Source organism: Periplaneta americana, chromosome 11 (genome assembly GCF_040183065.1).
Source record: "Periplaneta americana isolate PAMFEO1 chromosome 11, P.americana_PAMFEO1_priV1, whole genome shotgun sequence".
In the NCBI taxonomy this organism is placed as follows: Eukaryota; Metazoa; Arthropoda; class Insecta; order Blattodea; family Blattidae; genus Periplaneta; species Periplaneta americana.
In genome coordinates, this window is record NC_091127.1 from 164,594,757 (window position 1) to 164,614,507 (window position 19,751).

At 33.8% G+C, this 19,751-nt stretch overlaps 2 protein-coding genes across 5 annotated transcripts in view; one reads left to right on the forward strand and one right to left on the reverse strand.

The window, feature by feature from the left end:
* Window positions 1-650: 650 nt before the first annotated feature.
* LOC138709572 (proteasome assembly chaperone 1-like) lies at window positions 651-8,699 on the reverse strand. Its single transcript, XM_069840434.1, has 5 exons — window positions 8,362-8,699; window positions 7,315-7,400; window positions 6,768-6,970; window positions 2,747-2,942; window positions 651-937 (listed from the first exon to the last, which is right to left on the reverse strand). Exons 1-5 carry the CDS (start codon window positions 8,469-8,471, stop codon window positions 738-740), a joined length of 795 nt encoding a protein of 264 aa, XP_069696535.1. The 5' UTR covers window positions 8,472-8,699; the 3' UTR covers window positions 651-737.
* A 163-nt stretch (window positions 8,700-8,862) lies between these two features.
* S6kII (Ribosomal protein S6 kinase II) overlaps window positions 8,863-19,751 on the forward strand; it is a 998,109-nt gene continuing 987,220 nt past the window's right edge. The window contains exons 1-2 of one of the 4 annotated variants that reach the window (XM_069840436.1): window positions 8,870-9,018; window positions 14,468-14,511. In XM_069840436.1, the coding sequence (XP_069696537.1) occupies window positions 8,988-9,018; window positions 14,468-14,511 (75 nt within the window). In that variant the 5' untranslated portion in view covers window positions 8,870-8,987. Of the gene's footprint in view, window positions 9,019-14,467; window positions 14,512-19,751 lie in introns of those variants that run through there. The other 3 variants (XM_069840437.1, XM_069840442.1, XM_069840441.1) reach the window with 3 other exon arrangements.

Sequence of the window (19,751 nt, forward strand, 5' to 3'; positions counted from 1 at the left end):
TGTATTTTTTTAACATTAATTTACATTTTATTTTTTGTTCATTTGAATTGATTAGGATGCCGATATTTTAAATTCAGGATTTGGACGGCTATCATTTCGATGATATTCTCTCTGTGAAAAATCTCAGATTGCAATGTCGAACTGTTTCTATATCATATGTCATCATCATCGTCATCCTTCATGCATTAGGAAATTGATTCCTGTAGCAGCTACTGAAATTGGTCCATCCATCTTTTGGCTGGTCTTCCAATATTTCTTCTTCCCCGAGGTTTATATTTCCAAAACTTATATGGTATCCTGTCCTCCTGCATCCTTGAAATGTGAGACATCCATGTATTTCTATATTCTTCTATTTTGTTGTTTAATTCATATATCTCAAGTTCTTCTCTTATTTCTTCGTTTCTTTTATGTTCTATTTTCCTGTAACCTGCTACGTTTCTCAAAAATTTCATCTCATTCATCATCATTTCTCTATATCATGTATAAACGTTCCTTTTTACTCAAGTTCAATAATTATTATTATATTGAGTCATGATTGTATAGTGGAGATGTAAATGTTACTTATAAGGAGCATTTCTGTGTTTATGCATTGTTTAAAAGAAATTGTATGAAGCAACTTATTTTGTCAAAGGGGGAGAAGGTTCTCAAGATGAAAGTAATTATTTCTTCTGTAACAAACATCATATATTTAATCACAAAAGACATGATACAAAAAATTATTTGTTTAGTCATACATTTCACATATACAGATTTGAAGAAAATTCAGGAGCAGTGGAAAGTTTGTGAGTAAAATCAGGCTTTTCTTTCAGCAACTTGAAAGGCATCTTGCAAAACAGCTGGCAGAAAAGTTTTACTGAATTTGAGTCAACCTCATAGTTGCGTGCATAACAGATATACAGAACAGCAGGAATCTTGAATACCTGACACCAAGTCAACACTGAAAATAAGAGAATTACAATAATCAAGCTATGAATGATCAATTGTGACGTGCCCTTTTGTTCACACACTAGAATATAAACATCAGATATAACAGACGAAGGGGGATACAATTTTGAAAATAAAATTTAAGATAAAATTTTCCGTATGATGATTGAAATTCTCATTTAAATACATGTTATCAATCTTTTTGTCATTTATTTTATTTTATTGGGTTAATTACGACTCTGTATCAACATCTAGGTTATTTAGCATCTGAATGAAATGAAGGTGATAATGCCGGTGAAATGAGTCCGGGGTCCAGCACTGAAAGTTACCTAGCATTTCTTGTATTGAGTTCAGGGAAAACCCCGGAAAAAACCTCAACCAGGTAACTTGCCCTGACCGGGAATCGAACCCAGGCCACCTGGTTTCATGGCCAGACGCGCTGATCGTTACTCCACAGGTGTGGACTCTTTTTTGTCCTCTACAGTGCTTTCAGTCCTGGAAACTCAGTATTGGAAGTCCACACATCATTCCCTGTACTCGGGAATATTTGCATTGATGCTATTTATCACACAATTCTCGGTAGTGAGGCAATCAACTGTATTATTACAGAGGAGATAAGCTTTAAAACAAAAAATACAGTGTGGGAAAAGTGCTTGTTATCACTTTAAAGGTGAATACTTTTGCTAAGTATAGATCAAATAGTGCTGATTTAAATTTGTGAAAATACTGTATGGTGTAAATTCTTCCAAGTGCAAGTCAATTATAATAGTATATTATGCAACGAGCCTATAATGGTAGTAATTAAGACGCAAGTGTGTTTATGAAACGAGTGCAAGTGTGTTTATGAAACGAGCGCAAGTGAGTTTCATAATTTTCATGTGAGTGTCTTAATTACCATTATAGGCAAGTTTCATACGACTTTTTATGCTCGACCATATTTCTAACTTGAAATTATTCACAAGTATTCATGTTATTCTTATCTGACTGGGGAGCTAAACTGACCTTGTGCAATATCCCGTAAATTGTGAGATGTGCGCAGACGCGAAAGTATTGATTTTTTCCGAGACACAAATGTCATTGACCTTGATATAATCTAGAGAGTAAAATAAACATTAATCTTGATATAACCTTGAAATTGATTTAGACATTGAAAAACGAGTTGACAAATTGAATTTATTTGAATATTATTTACAATTAACGGTAATTATTATAGTAACAAAACACAACCTTCTGCGACAGTATTGGATTTCCAGCCTCCGTGATGTTTTGCTAGTGTCTTTCGATTGCATATCCGAGAATAATCGATACTTGCGCTTTCATATTGCTACAATGGTGTTTTCTGATTGGTGGAACACCTGAACTTCAATGAATAGGTGTACTTTAATGAGGTCCATTAAAGGGCTGCTACCAGGTGTATAATTACTACATTTCGGCATGGTCGAGCATAGAGAGATTTTGTTGTAAATTCCGTACTGGACAAGAAAGGAAATAGAACAAGGATTATTTTAACAAAGAGAAATTAAATGACACTGGAACAGTATTAGAAGATCGAGAAAAATCTCTAAAATTATCTAACAGCACAATGTGCAGTTTCACGTGAATCTACACACATGCAGACTTCTTTTACCAATGGCAGGTACATGACTATTTGTCATTCGCCCATGTGAAGCCAGATGTGTGAACCAATTTACTGACAAAGTCGTTGCTCAGTGTGCGCCAAAGAGGGCTGGTCTAAGCTACACCCGCGATGAGGTGGAATTATTTTAATTCTTTTTTTAATGAGCGAGAATCACATAACTATGTTAACAATAATCCTGCTCACCTCCTGCTGGTATTCCCTTTGCAGTGTTGGGTTGCTCAAGGATTTCACTCAGTACAGGTTTATTAAAATTATCCGTTTTTAGTGCTTTAAGAAATGCATCTGGAAAATCATTTTGAAGTCTTGTGACCGAATACCCAGAAATGTAACTGCAGTCCAAAATAATTACTTGCTCTGCATTCTTCATCCAAGGAGATATCTGTATGCAAAAATATGAACATTGATTCGATTTAAACATGTGTAAACAATTATGCACCACAACATTAAAGCTCTGTATCCTAATTGCATGTTGTCACCATCTGCCACGTGGATTTAAACAGAGTTTTTCAAGAGAAAGAAAAAAGCATTATCACTTTTAATTTCCTCGATTTTTCGAAGCTACTTTCAGTATAATTTCAGCATTATTCATGTAATGGTAATAGGAGCATATAACAGGCAGGGAGAAGGTACGACACAATAAGATATCATCATAAGATAAGATGAAATCATCCCATTGGTTGATGGCGAACATTTCGTGGAATCTCCTGTAGGCAGTAATGTGACGGGTGTCTTCTTCCCAAACATGATTGTCCCAACAATTCAAAAGGCCTTCTCTTGTGCATTGAAGTCAACATTGAAGGAACCAACCATGAAAACTAGAGCTCTATTAGACAACACTGCAGGTACCAGTGAGAGAACATGTTGTTTTCTAATGCCAGGCATTTGACAATAAAGTCATTTGACCCCTTGCACTCCAATATTTTTCAAAGATATTATCATGACCAATCACTGAAACACAGATTTTGAGGTGTTCCGAATCCATTTCTTGGTTTGAGGTTATACTGCCAGCATTCCACTGCAAGATGTTTAGTTGATTCTGTACCATTAAAATAGTCCCCGCCCGGAGATCCAATTGGGGGACTATTTCACCTCTGGATAATTTTACCTTAATGGTACTCATTTCATATTGGAGTGAAAATGGCAAGTTGTAGCCGATTTAAGTGAACACCATATTTTAACGTTTTGGTGGCTACTTCATTCACACACAACCGCCAGAATGTCTGGAGGACCACACCTGCTGTTGGTCGACGGGTCCATTGGACCTAGCTGGGGTATCTTGTTGATCACCAGCTTTCCCTCCTTAACCACTGGAGGACGATTTTAGTGCCATAGCAGGTCAGCACTAGGAACAGAAAAGTAGAAAGAGGAGGAAGGAAAGGGAAATGAACCCCTAGGCCTCGAATGCTCTAATGCCATTGGGATTGAAGAAAGTAAGAGTTCAGTCAGAGGACTGGATAGGAAAGGGTAAAGAGGTAATTAGGTATTGGATAGAGGGAAATTATACCAAATTCAGTCATTAACTCATCAAGCTGACCAGTGCTAATTGATGAGTAGCCCCTCCCTTTAGTTTAGCTTGTAAAATTATGCTTACTAACAGCTGCAACACGGGAAGGCAGGGATGGAACATTGGGTATTTGTCCAGGTTGGTTCCTTAAAGCCTTCAATGGGAAGGATTAATGGCTCTCCCCACTGTATCCAACAGATACCCTTTTGCAGCACATAGGCTATGGCAAAATATTATTGTTTTAACCCTCAGAAGGTGTTGGGGATGAAATTGCTAATCACACGAAACATGTCTGATGCTTGTGTGATTCACAACCATGGCATGTGCAGCAGTGTCTCAAGTATTTGCTGATAGCCTCACTTCAACTTGATGAAGCACATCCTCTTCAAAATTTACAGCATGACACTTCCTTTGGGTCCTGCAATTGATTCTGTTGACTGGAAAGTATAGAAAGAATAGAGGAAAATTATACCAAATTCAGTCATTAACTCATCAAGCTGACCAGTGCTAATTGATGAGTAGCCCCTCCCTTTAGTTTAGCTTGTAAAATTATGCTTACTAACAGCTGCACCACGGGAAGGCAGGGATGGGACATTGGGTATTTGTCCAGGTTGGTTCCTTAATGCCATCAATGGGAAGGATTAATGGCTCTCCCCCTTGTATCCAACAGATACCCTTTTGCAGCACATAGGCTGTGGCAAAATATCATTGTTTGAACCCTCAGAAGGAGTTAGGGATGAAATTGCTAATCACACGAAACGTGTCTGATGCTTGTGTGATTCACAACCATGGCATGTGCAGCAGTGTCTCAAGTATTTGTTGATAGCCTCACTTCAACTCGATGAAGCACATCCTCTTCAAAATTTACAGTATGACACTTCCTTTGGGTCCTGCAATTGATTCTGTTGATTGGAAAGTATCTCTTTTTCCTCTACGAAAATAGTGAAATGAGTTCAACAGTTTAGAGAGCCATTCCACTGCCTTGAGTTTTACTATAAATTATTATGCTGAAATAGCCTAGTCAACAAAACTGGACAGTCTTGCTGCACCTGTATTATTTGGTTTCAGTCATTTAACAATTCATTTAGCCTATTTTTGAAGTTCAATTAGTGAATCTATTTTTTTAATTTTTTCAATCTGAAACAAAGTAACAGGTTTGAGCAACAGATGGCCAAGTGATCAATGTCTGTGGCATAGAAACAGCATGTCTTCATACATAGATTTATATTTAAAGTTCAGTTCTTTCTTACCTTCCTGCACATCCTAAAGTTAATAATAATTGAGGTCAGCGCAACAGTGGTCTAACCCTCCTCAATGCGAAAAATCAAATATTGAGTAATTGATTAACTAGCGGACTTACTCGTGTTAATTATGTAAGTCTGTGCGGCTTACAGCTGTTTCGGTGCTTCATCACACCATCCTCAGAGCTTACTAGATCTCGGCGTCATCTCGAACTTCTCTGCCAGTTGTGTGGGTGCGTTTGATTGTTGAAAGGTGTTGAAAAGTGGAGTCCAATAGTGTGTGTGTACTGAAATTGATCTGTGTGTTGAGAATTTGATCGGGGTGTGTTTTAGTGTGTTTGTATATTTCGTATTGTCTGCCCATTGTGCAACTCAAACCAAGAAATGGATTCGGAACACCTCAAAATCTGTGCTTCAGTGGCTGGTCATGATAATATCTTTGAAAAATATTGGAGTGCAAGAGGTCAAATGACTTTATTGGCAAACGCCTGGCATTAGAAAATAACAACAACATATTTCGTATTGTTCTAGTGTGTTGAGTTTTTGGTTCTTGGGTTGTATGTGTAGGATTTCCATGTCCACATTTATGTTATTGTATGTATGGTTAGCATTGGTTATGGTTATGGTATTGGTTATGAGCTTTCTGTTAATTTTGACGTGAATTATCTTCCTACGAAGTGGAATAGACCAATCCACCATTATATAGCTTGTTAGGAAGCATGTAACTTTTTCCCTGAAATAATATCACTTATAAATATATTATTATTATTATTATTATTATTATCATTATTACTATTCTTATTTATTATTATTATTATTATTATTATTATTATTATTATTATTATGAATAATTGTCTTTTTTTTGTATGCCTCATTTATTTTGACCTGCTGTTCACATATTATTATGCTTTTTTCTTTCTTTCTGTATGTTATATATTATGTCTGATTTATTCTTATTTGTTGTTTATATTTTATTATTATTATTATTATCTTATTCAGTTTTGTGTGTAAAATTGTAGTGTAATTTGTAAATTTGTAGTGTTTTTGTAACGCAGTCTTTACTCCTGGTTGAGTGTTAGAGAAGGCCGTATGGCCTTAACTCTGCCAGGTTAAATAAATCATTATTATTATTATTATTATAACTTTAACTTGCTTTTTCTACATAAAAAAGTGGCTTAGACCACTGTTGCGCTGACTCCCTCAATTATTATTCAATTACATTACATACTCATACTCTATGAACATTTTCTCATACACTTATGGATGTATGCTTGAAAGGTACGTATTTTTTAATTGAAGCATACCATAGAAGAACTGCAGTATTCCAGACGTTTTTTTAACCATTAAGAAGCTAATGAAGAGAAATACGGTGAAATGTTGATAAGTTGTAACATGCATTAATATGAAATTTTATTTCACAGGATAATAGTAACATTATAGTCTAGATACGTATACAAACCTTTTCAGTGAAATCAAATGATTGCATAATATCTAAATGTGGGCTGCAAACACACATCATTATATCACTGGACAGGCAGTAAATGGTTGACGGTCTTCTTTTCCGCCTTTTAAGTAACTCATCATCATCTATGTTTTCTGTCTCAACTTCTTTTATTTCGACTATGGGCTCTCCCTTCTTCAGGAAGCAAGTTTCGACAAATCCTATCAAATAAATAACAGTATGACATTAATATATAACACATGAATACATTCGTCATCATAATGCTGATTAGTGATGTTTACATAAAAACTCTGATCTTGAAAAAAGTCCATTACAACATATCAGCATATTTATATTGTTTTATTAAATCTGAACATACAAGCTTTATACTTGGTTTTCTTTTGAACTTACTACGAACTTAGTGTGTTATACTAGTGCAAATTTTCTCATAAATTAAGCATCATCACACAACATGAGTTGAGCCAGATTTTAATTAGTACCGGTAACCACGACTTAGGATTAATAACTATGTACACTATAAATGGTAAAAAATAACAAATACTACCTTCTGTTAATGGTCCATGGATTACCAAAAATAGTTTTATAGTAGATGGGATATGCTGGCTTACTAAACTGGACACTTCAAGTTTCCTGAAATTGGAAAATGCTTATTAACACGAAAAATATTTAACACCGTCAATACTTGAAAATAAATTAATACCATTAAGCTTTATTGGCTCAGTGAACATTCTATTCGTTAAATGAATGTTATGCATTTAACATCTCAAAACAATCCATCTATTATATATTTTAAACTGTCTACAATTTGAAAAGTTATATGCCTATTAAAAGAGACCAAGTTTATTGTTGTCTTCTCTTATATTTCTCTCTCTCCCTCTGGAATATATAAATCACGAATTGTCATTTCTTAAAAAAAAAAAAATGACAAAGACATTTATATTCATATTTACTTACGTACTACAAGTATTGTATGTTTTGATTGCAGAAAAAGAAATGTAAGTCTTCCCTGATCATAAAGCGAGTCTTATTAAGTTAGAAAGAAGTCAGTAACTTAGTTACAACTTAATGCTATACAGAACAATCAGTGTTTTTCTCATATTCACTTTTATCATTGTTAGGTGCTCTTCAAACATATTCAAGTCATATAATTACTTTCTTGTAAGCCTATTATGTAAGTGTAAAATGTTTAGTACGCAGACTTACCGGTATATTTATTATATTTGTAAGTGATATTTTACATAAATTGGATCTGCTAGAAAATGTCCGAGAGATTTTCGACTCTAGTTTATAGGATATCTTCCAAGTAAATCAAGTTATCCTGAGATGAATTACGGTACCTAAACCAAATTCATGTCAGGATAGGAAACGAGAGTGAAAATACATTATACTAATACAAAATGATCAGATGACACGATTTATTCCAGACAAAAACAGCGCAAAGAACAAGATTCAGAGATATATTGAGGTCTGTGAAAGATTCGATGTTAATCTAAGCATGATTATTTAAGTTTGACAAAATTAACAGTTTGGGTTAGGTTAGGTTGGGTAGGCTTACACATGAAAATGCCATATCATTACGTAGATACTGCACCTGTCATGCATATTTTGCGTTTCTGTGCGTGTATCATCTTCGCTGTCATATTCATCCCCCCAGAACGCTCGTGACGGCTTTTCAACGATCTCTCCAAAATACGTTGCCATAATAATATTAGTAAAATATAACACAATTCACTTTTTTTCGAAGAATCTTTACAATGCCGCCATTATTACGATCATTACACTTATCATACCGACTAGGTTATTTAAACAGTAACGCCAACTACAGTTTGAACTGTTATTAAAATATTGTAAGCTAATTATAAAAGCTTAAAAGCAATCAATAAGGAATTTTCGAATACGAAGAAATTAATTAGACGTAAATATACAACAGTCCTATACTTCATTTACAAACAAATTAATCGATATGTCGACAATTACATATTTGGATTTGGCACGTTGCCTTTCTGGGCAATGACATAGTTTATATAAACGTCGGTAGATGTCAGTCATAATGTCAGCTGTGTTTTGATTCGTTCGTCATAATATCATATATCGCCATATTGAACCTAATATCCGGTCCGAGCGGATGTGTTTGTGTTCTGTGTGTTGGTCCGAAAAGCGTAATTTTCTTAAGTGGTAATTGATTACAGATATGCCTTTGGCTATTTTAGCAGACCCATGGCAACGTGTTCAGGTCAAAGAAGAAGAGGTAAGTCAGGAACTGGTAGTGTCATTTTTACTTAACTTTTGAAATTGTTTATAAGAAAACTATACATTTTGGGATTGTGACAGTGGCGGTCATGGGAAACTGCTTTATTTTAATTTTTATTTTAATGTCATTACACTTAACTTTGTGGGATTGTATATTGGTTTTCATAAATACTTGTAATCAAAGTTTTCATATTGAAGAAGGTACAAAACGCAATATGTTCAATTTTTCAGCTATTACATTGGGTTAGGTTAGGTAAGGTATTTAAGTTAAGGGTATAATTTACAGTAAAAACAACAGGTGTGTAAGATGACAGAAAGAAATAAAGAATGTAAGTCGTATCAGTGAGTTTGTATAGATCACGTATGTGAAATATTTTAGATTTGGCACTGAAATTATAATCTTACGATTAAGTGTTAAGTTGTCAGAGAAAGCTGAATAAATGTAAAAGCAAATTTTAAGCTACAGTAGTCTTCATTTTTTGTTCTGGCATCATTTGGGATGAATTTTGTATGACAGCACAAATTAATCACTTATGTACGAAATTAGTTCTGGAACTATATGATGTAGGGGTGGTATTTGACGAGGCCTAATTAATTTTTGTGAAAGAAACACTGTTTTCAGCTATTAAATTATGCCATGTTTATACTTAGTTGTAAAGTAGGCCTAAATGCTGGATATAATTGAGGAAAATTTTATTTATTTGGAAGATGTATGAAAAAGTTAATTTATTTAGCTTACTGTTGAGAGTTGGTTAATAATATGATCTTAATGTGTAATCACACTAGCTCCATTCTTGCATCTCATAGGTATGCGCTACGTTATTCCATGTATGCAGGCATGAACGCCAGTAATTTTAATTAAAAATAAGGGTTGAAAAAAATAGTCTTAATTCAATAGTATCGTTTTTATTAGTTTTCTTCTTGATAGGAAAGTTTCATTTGTAACGCCTGAAAGTTTCCATTCAAATCTGATATTAAAAAATAATGCTTTCATTTTTGTATATAAGCTAGATTTGTAACGAGCAGTTCTATTTTGTGTTTTGCTCTCTATTGCAATATGATAGCTATTTAAGTAAAGAATTTACCAATATTTTATAATTATTTCCAGCAGACTACATAATAATTATGTTCCGGTTGTCATTCCTGATTTTATAGCCTAAATATGATTTATTTATTAGGACTAGAGGTCACAGTTCTTACCATAGTAGCCTAATTTCCGTTTAATAAGCCTACTGTAGAATTTAAAAATTTTTGTAATAAGTTAACACACCAATGTTGTGTGTGTAATATCTGTATTGAACATGCCTTAGGCCTACTATGCAATACATGAAAGATATATATTTTACGAAGATAATACGCTATTCTTTCAGTGTTACGCACCGGTAGTGAAGCATTATATTTTTTCTGTCTCATGCAATTTGTAATGTGTTTATTTTTGCGATACTTATGCGTTTTGAAATGCATAGCTTTGATTAAGTAGTTTTTAATATTAAATTTTGTTTTGAAGGAATTAAGTTATCAGATTGTATTTTTTACTCGGTCTCGTTTTAATTCATTTTTATTATATTTCATGTCAATATTCATTCTATGTAGTAGTTTTACCCTACATGCATCATTTTTATCATCGATTGTAGGCTGTATGAAAGATATTATTTTGACCTAATAGGTTAAGTATTGCCCTTCTAATCTCCTAACTTATAATCTAACCGCTTAAATAAAAATACAGATTTACTAACGTTTCTTAAACGTGAGGTAGGGTGGTAGAACCGGGAAATTCTAAACGTAGGGCGAAAAATTTAAAATAAGTGTTGATTTATGGGTGTAAATCATGTAGCAAATAATCCAGAGTCTGAACGACTTTTCTTTAAACTGTTCTTTTTATTTTAATTTAGTAATAGCTGAAAGAGCAAAGAGAGTTTTTTTTTTTTCTTGGTGATTCAATAGAAAACATTTGACATCATCCAGGATCAATGACAGGTTAAGTTTGATTTGTTTAGACATTTGGCGTACTAAAAAACGTATATGCCAAGGCATTGCAAAAACCTGGACAAATCAAATCTAACCTTTCGCTGATCCTTAATGATGTAATCAATATCCGTCATATTGACATATTTGGCAAACGTTTTCAACCGAATTACCGTTTTTTTTAACATTAATAGGCCTGTGTCTAAATTTTGAAACTTCTGTGCCATACATCAAACTGACATAGACCTAGTTGCTTTAAAATTGCTATTTTCCCCTCCCCATGTGGTTTGAAAACCCGATTATGATTCGTTATTGTCAGTGTAAAAAGGAAAATGTATTGTTTTTATTCATGGAATGGCAGTGAAATAACGATATAGTAGGCCTAATATGAACATTTGAAGTTGGAGAATTTGAATAACTATAAAGTAACTTACTTGAAGTTACTACAGACTTAATAGGCCTATCTATTATCAATAATCTGTAATACGGATGAAAATACAAGTATTACAATATATAGTATCAATATGTGATACAGTGTGTGTTAAAGAGGTCGAGATTTCGAACTAATTTTGTGGGATTTTTTTTTTTTCAGTTAGTGTCAATTTTTTAATAAATGTACCGGTAATAGTAGAAATATAAATATGATGGCATTTTGAAGTTGCTATACTGCCAGTGTGTGATATAAAGCATGCTACAATAGAATTAACTTAGTACCGTATACTGTTAGCATCATGGATTGTTGTTTTTGGCACTTGGGAAATATAAGTAATTAGTTCGTGTTGATTTACTTTCTTTGAATAGGTGTACTGCATTCCGTATTAGCTTTTCTTTGCTGTTGTCGTGTGCAAGAAAGTAAAGTTCTTGTTTCCAGATTATTCAAGTTATCTTGATAATCGATTAAAATATTTTTGAAAGAATATTTTTTGACAGTGCTTTTTTTAACTGCGTCAATAAAACTAAATTTATATACCAGTAGCAACATTTTATCCCTTTTGCAGATACCGGTAAGAATCTTGTATTGGGTGAAGTTGTGAATTACTGTCATATCTTTTCTCAAAAGTCATGGTGATTATAACAGATTAGTTACTAATATGTCTTCAGAGTTAACAAAATCTTAATAGCCTAATTTTAACTTTAATTACATTTGGACAATACATAATGGAAAAGTAGGTGCTTTTACAGTGATAATGATATTTTATTTACATTCTTGCATTGTGCTTTTTTATGTTATTGAAAGATTTAATTTAAGTGATATTTATTAAGTGTAAAATAATTTTTTTCAAATACTTGATTAAATGCGATCTTACTCGTGTTAATTGTGTAAGCATACAAAGAAACAAACGACAAATACACAAACTACACCAATACATAAACAAAATACACCCAAAACTCCAATACATACTGGAACTCGAAAACAATAACTTCATACATTTCCTAGACATCACCATAACAAATGTTGACAACAAACACACCTTCAAAATATACAGAAAACCACCACCACCACCACACACATACACAACACATCTAATCACCCCACACAACACAAACATGCTGCATTCAGGACAATGGTACACAGATTACTAAACATACCCATGAGCCAAGAACACTACAATGAAGAAGTGAACACAATCAAATACATAGCACAAGAAAATGGTTACAACCCAAACATAATAGACAACATCATAAGAAAGACAAAATAAAAACTCAACAAACACAAAAACACACCACAAAACACAACACAGACACAAGAAATACACTGTGTCCGGGACAAAATTTACCAATAAGAAAGTTTAATAACTCACGTAATAATGGAGATAGGAAAATGAAATTTGCGGCAAATGAAAGACGGACATTTTAATTCATATGTGTGATGTTGGCAACATTTGGTCATTGTTGTTGACATAGCTGTAATTAAAATGGCGTTCACAGTGCAACAGAAAGTTCAATGCTGCTATTGGCTTGCCGAATTCAAGTATCCGAAGATAGTGGAGAGAAGATTTAGACAACAGTGGCCTGAGAAGCAAGCACCAGATAGGCACACAATAACAACTTGGCATAGAAAGCATACAAGATTCAATTGGTTCAAAAGTTGAAACCAAACGACTTGCCTGCACGATATGATTTCGCTAGTGACATGCTGTTGAAAATTGATATTGAAAATGGATATCTGCAGAAGGTCGTGTTTAGTGATGAGTCCACCTTCCACGTCTGTGGGATCGTCAACAGGCATAATTGGGGATACATAAAAGACATTGTGTACAAGACTGTAGTGGCAGATTTGGAGGATCTGCGTCGGAGAATTGTCGCTGGTTGTGCAACTGTCACTCCAGAGATGTTACGAAACACATGGCAAGAACTTGAATATCGCCTGGACATCTGTCATGCTACAAGAGGTGCACACATAGGAATTTATTAGTGGTCATTCGAAACTTTGGAAGTCCCTTTGTCAATTCCCGCAAACAGCATTTTCTCCATCAATTATTTGGTGAGTTATTAAACTTTCTTATTGGTAAATTTTGTCCCGGACACCCTGTACATCACACTAACATACGAAAACAAAAACACACACAAGATCGCATCCTCATTCAGAAACAGAAATACAACATAACATACAGAACAGAAAACACACTACAAAGACATCTCAACATACAAACAACACAAACAAATAAATACGACCACACAGGCGTATACAAACTCACATGCAATAGTTGCGACAGTTTCTACATTGGACAGACAGGCAGATCATTCCAAACTCGATACAAAGAACACATTAAAGCTATAACCAGAGGACACAATACATCTACATATGCCGACCACATAACTAATGCCAACCACACATACAATAACATAAATACAGACATGGAAATCCTACACATAAAACCCAAAAACCAAAAACTCAACACACTAAAACAATATGAAATATACAGACACACTAAAACACACCCTGATCAAATTCTCAACACACAGATCAATTTCAGAACACACACACTATTTGACACCACATTTCAACACTTTTCAACAACGAACGCACCCACACAACAGGCAGCGAAGTTCGAGATGACGCAGAGATCTAGTAGGCTCTGAGGATGGCGTGAAGAAGCACCGAAACAGCTGTAAGCAGTACATGCTTACATAATTAACACGAGTAAGATCGCCATTTAATCAATTATTTATATTCAAGTGTTAAAAGTAGTGTACGAAAGATTCAACATGAATTTTTTTCAGAATTATGATTAAAATAAGCATTTTTAAAGATTAATATGTACTGTACAGAAGAGCAAATTTTGGCAGTCATTGTTCACAATGAAGTTTCCATTTATGTTGAGAGGGTCCTGTTATCTTTGTGTTAGAAGGTAGTGTTAACATGTCGGTACTCGGAGCTCTGACTAGTATGTAGCAGGATTTATATTTTATTTCATTTCAGAGGAGTGGGGGATTTGTTTTAGTAATCTAAAATAGTTGTTTCTTCCTTGTTTTTGCAGCAAATGGAGTGTCCAGGTCCATATCTGGACTAAGGATTTACTCTGTAGGTAAAAATAAATAGGATGGAACTGTGAGGGCAACTCTTAAAATTCATGCAGTTTTGAATTTTTGCTTTTCTGCAAGCAGAGCATTATTATTTTCGATTTATGTAGGTGGTATTTTTTTTGCAGTATGTAAAGTATATATTGAACTGCTTGGTGTAAAATTGGAATAATGAATGATTGTGCGATTGCCCAATTTTTAAAGCTGGAGTTTCCCTCATTTTTTGCCATTCTTTGTGTTGTAGCTCCACTCTTTTCTTGTGTTTTGTAGATGTTTTTGGACACATTTTAAGGTGGCTGTGGTTGACTGATATCCTACTAACGTAACTTAATATGATTTTGAAATGTCGTTGTGCATAATATTTCATTACAGTAGGGAATCTTGGCGTAATGATCCTCAATTCAACTATTCATTTGCTCTTCATGAAATGAAATGTTTCGAAAACATTTTTGTAACAAAACACTTCTCTAAATATAGCCCTGCTTCAGATAGTTTAGTTTAAAACATTTTAATATTAATCCCTCTTTATGTTGAGCACTTGGATTAACGCATTTATTACTTCTTTTTATTGCAGTTTTAATTTCGTTTGTGTCTGAGTAATTTCTAGTTTGCTTTGCCAGTTCTTATCTGGTCAGAGATGTTAATTTTACCATCTTATACAGTTCAGCAAGTCAGTTATGGCACTAACCCGCATGCCTTCTTGTCTTATTTATAACATGGCAATGCTCGTGTTTCTGTCTAGTTTGTAATTTGGAAATGTTGAGTCGTCTATGCTATCTTGTGAGAACTCTTGAAGTTCTGCATTTATATTAAATTTTCTGATAGAGTGGCTAGTAATGAAATGATGTTTGCTTGCTATTTGATGTTTAAAATGCTAAAATCATGTACATTATTGAAAAGTAGCTAGGTTATTGCAATAGAAGTAGCAAGATAGCTGATGTGTTCGCAGGCTTATTGTTCAAATGAAAGCCTGTGATTTCTGTTTTTGTGGTGAGTTCCCAGAACTTTTCTCGAATAGAAGAGATTTTATAGAATAAGTTGAATGGTGTTTGTTGTCTCTGCAGAATGTTTTTTTAACATGCGCAAAACTTCATTTAAATGCAACATATATAAGGACAGAAATCTCTTATCCAATATAGTGACTTTCTAAGACAAAAATAGTTAATGATGGATGTGATGTGACATCAAAATACGCTGTTACGATATATTTTAATTATGTCAGTATTTTATTACCCTTTCCCATTGTTGTTTGTGTGTGGATGATTCAATGTCATAAAAGAAATTTGACAGTACATAATACATTTCACAAGTAATATTTAATTAGAAAATGGTATGTTAATGTTGTTTCTGTAGAAAGTACAATCGTGTTGCTGTGATAATTTAGTTACCGAAAAAAAAAGACAAATTTTACGTATTTGTAAAATATTGTCGTGTTCAACATTTTTAATGCCATATTATCTATTTCACTTTAAATAAAGTACAAGAGTCCACACCTGTGGAGTAACGGTCAGCGCGTCTGGCTGCGAAACCAGGTGGCCCGGGTTCGAATCTCGGTCGGGACAAGTTACCTGGTTGAGGTTTTTTCCGGGGTTTTCCCTCAACCCAATACGAGCAAATGCTGGGTAACTTTCGGTGCTCGACCCCGGACTCATTTCACCGGCATTATCACCTTCATAGCATTCAGACGCTAAATAACCTAGATGTTGATACAGCGTCGTAAAATAACCCAAAAGAAAATAAAAATAAAGTACAGGTGAACAACAAAGAATTATTAGATTCATGCGATTAGAATAGCTTACCATACCTATATGTAATATTGTTATACACACTATCTGAAATAATGTATCTGAGAAGTTCCTTGCAAGGGATGTCTATATATTATAATAATGAACACTTTGTACCATTGCATAATAAAATTAACAGTCTTATAAAATTGTTACAGTTTTGTGTAATATGCATATTATCGTTAGTACTAACGAATGAAAATTATTTTAAAATAAGTCCTACATGTATATTCATTTTGTTTTTATCATTTCTCTTTATAGAGTATAATTTATTGTTCTACGTTATATCTCCATTCATTATAAACAAACACATTAATTTATATTTGATATCTACAGATTCTTATATTTCTCTTTATAGAGTATAATTTATTGTTCTACGTTATATCTCCATTCATTATAAACAAACACATTAATTTATATTTGATATCTACAGATTCTTATATTTCTCTTTATAGAGTATAATTTATTGTTCTACGTTATATCTCCATTCATTATAAACAAACATTAATTTATATTTGATATCTACAGATTCTTATATTTCTCTTTATAGAGTATAATTTATTGTTCTACGTTATATCTCCATTCATTATAAACAAACACATTAATTTATATTTGATATCTACAGATTCTTATTTTGTATTTTCAATCATTTCATACAGAACGAAAAAGTAGCAACACAATGTTTTAATTGATGTACATTTTACATTCCGTGAAATAGTTTGAAGTGTTGGATATTTTTCGGGTTTAGAGTCAATATAAAATTAAGCTCTAAATTATCTCATTTCAAGTGAAATACTGAATATTGGTAACTAAAAAAAAAAAAAAAATGTAATTTGGTCTTTACGATTTAAAATCCTGAGATTTCCTCAAAATTGTAATATATCTTGATTATATCTTTTCTGTAAATAACGAAGCGTGAACTAAGTTTAGGTAATGTATACATCTGACAAAAAGTTTGGAATATCTCAAAGAATACTAATATATGTTACAAGAGCGGTATGTTGACGTTTTCATGGTTGAGGAAAAGATTGAAAAAGCGAAACGTAGTTGAGCTTTTTTAATTTCCGAGAACATGAAAACAAACATACCGCTCGTGTATCGTACATTATTTTGTGCGAAGATCGTTTATTACATACCTGAAAGACGAATTTCTAATTAGTTGCAATGAAATCTCCATGTTGGTTTCTGTTTAATGACGGCAACTTCGGAACACCAAAATATCTTTCTTCAACATTGTTGCTGTAAAATGTTTTCTGTGTTTACTATACTCCAACAGGCCGTGATATACGTCTGTCTTTTTTTTCCCCCAGTCTATAAATGCGAACATAACACAAACGGTAAGGTTATGTAATGATTTATTTTTCATTTTAATATTTTAACAATATTATTTATATAACATATTGCAGTAATAACATCGGCATCTGGAATCTTGTTGATTTTTTCACGGCTTCCTTAATGTTACTTGTATCAGGAATGCAATAAGTTTCGTGGAGTAGTAGACTTTACTTAATTTTTGCAAATATTTAAAAACAATAATTAACATTGCAATTTAGGTGAAATTGCAGTGGTAAGTTTCCAATTTATAATTATTACTATGTTAAACGTCTCTAAAAATAATATGTTAAAAGCCTAAAGCATAAAATGAATGTCGCGCTTAAGCGGTAAGAAGAGGGAAATTGTTGTGTCTATTACGTTGGGAATACTGAATGTGGTATTTCACACTTACCGCGTATTGGTTGTGTGCGGAAAACAAGCAAATACGCACGATCTCGCACAAAGCAACTTTGTTTTAGATAACTTTAAAATGTAGTGTTTCAAACAAAAATTTTGTTTTTCCAATATCACTAACAAATAAACAATAAGGAATAACATAACATTAAATTTTGGAGTCTCTGACTGGCGAAGGCTTCTTTCTTTTTCACTGAGCCTTAGTAGCGTGAAAGGCCTCCGTTGGCATTGTATAGGTCCCTAATACGCTGTAAAATATTTGTCATGAGCAGTGGCTAAGTTCTTAAGAGGCTTTTGAGGTTTAGCTTACCCAAAAAATTTTTGTTATTCCTAGTGACAGTAGACCTATAAGTTTGTAATAACGATGTATCGTAATACTTAGTTGCACTCCGATCTTTCCACATATTAAGTTCACTGTTGGCAGTCATTCCAGTATGGAGACTTCAGTGCGAGCAGCGAGGCTTAAGGCAAAAGCCTCTAGAGGCATGACTACGACCTTGAACTTGTGGGGTGACCGGGGAGGGGGTATCGATTCGCTACATCTCGTACGAAATCTGAAAGTGCTACGTTGTTTAGTTTAATCAAAAGTGCATGTATGTGTGGTTACATTATAATTTTGTGTAAAATGACTCATACCGAGAGAACATTGAGGTCATTATTTGTAGAATTAAAAGAGAAACCGTTTTCAAGTTGGACGTATGAAACAAAATGTGCTTACAAAGATAGGAGATCAACACCACATTTACATAGCGGATGGAGGAAGACAGAACAGAAATTTTCATTTTTCATGGTGTAAGAAATATCCTCGACTACCAGGGTGCTCTGGGACAAATAAGTTATATTGTTTTACCTGTATTCCGTTTGGGGGTGAAAATGAATGGTCATCTTCTTTTGGAGTCTGCGTCACAAACAATTTTGATAGAAAAACCGATAAACATGTGTTCTATAAGATACAAGGTAAGCAGATTTTTCAGCCTACCCAGTATTTACATCTTATCTTCACCACTGGTGATCAGTGCGTTGATGTAATCTTCAGTCAGAAAGTCCCATTCCATCTGAGGCCCGGAAGTGTTTATGGGGCTTAGGACGATTATAAATAGCCATTTTCAACATGCCCCAGGTATGCTTAATACAGGTCATGTCTGGTGATTTAGCTGGCCAATTCATATTCCTGATGTCTGCGTCTCTCATGAATTCCTTTGTGGATTCTCGTCGATTAGGTCGAGTATTATTGTTTACATAAACAAATTCAGCGCCATATTGAACTTGAAAAGGTTGGACAAGTGGCCACAACAATGTATCGTTGGCTATTCAACCTCTCTCCAATAGGTATTAAAAGCGTACGACGCCCATACACTATTGCAGTTCAAAACATTATACCACATCCAAATGCATGTATTTCTTGAACACTGTTTAGAGTCCTGCATAACCGGTTACGAAAGATTGAACAGACAGATTGCTACTGAACGCCTGGCGCTATAGACAGTATGCGAAGCTCTTGCATTTCGCGGAGTAATTCAATGTTCGGTTTAACGAATTTCCTCGTCTCAATATTACTAACTTTTTTGAGATGTATCTTATTATATTATAGAATCTCATTTTTGTTTATTTTTTACTTTACATTTCCATTCAGATATATTGGGTGTTCATTTCAAAGTATGTCATGCCGTCACTGTTGAAGAGTCAGCGATTTGAAGCGAGTTTCAGCTTTTGTGTCAGAGAAGTTGCC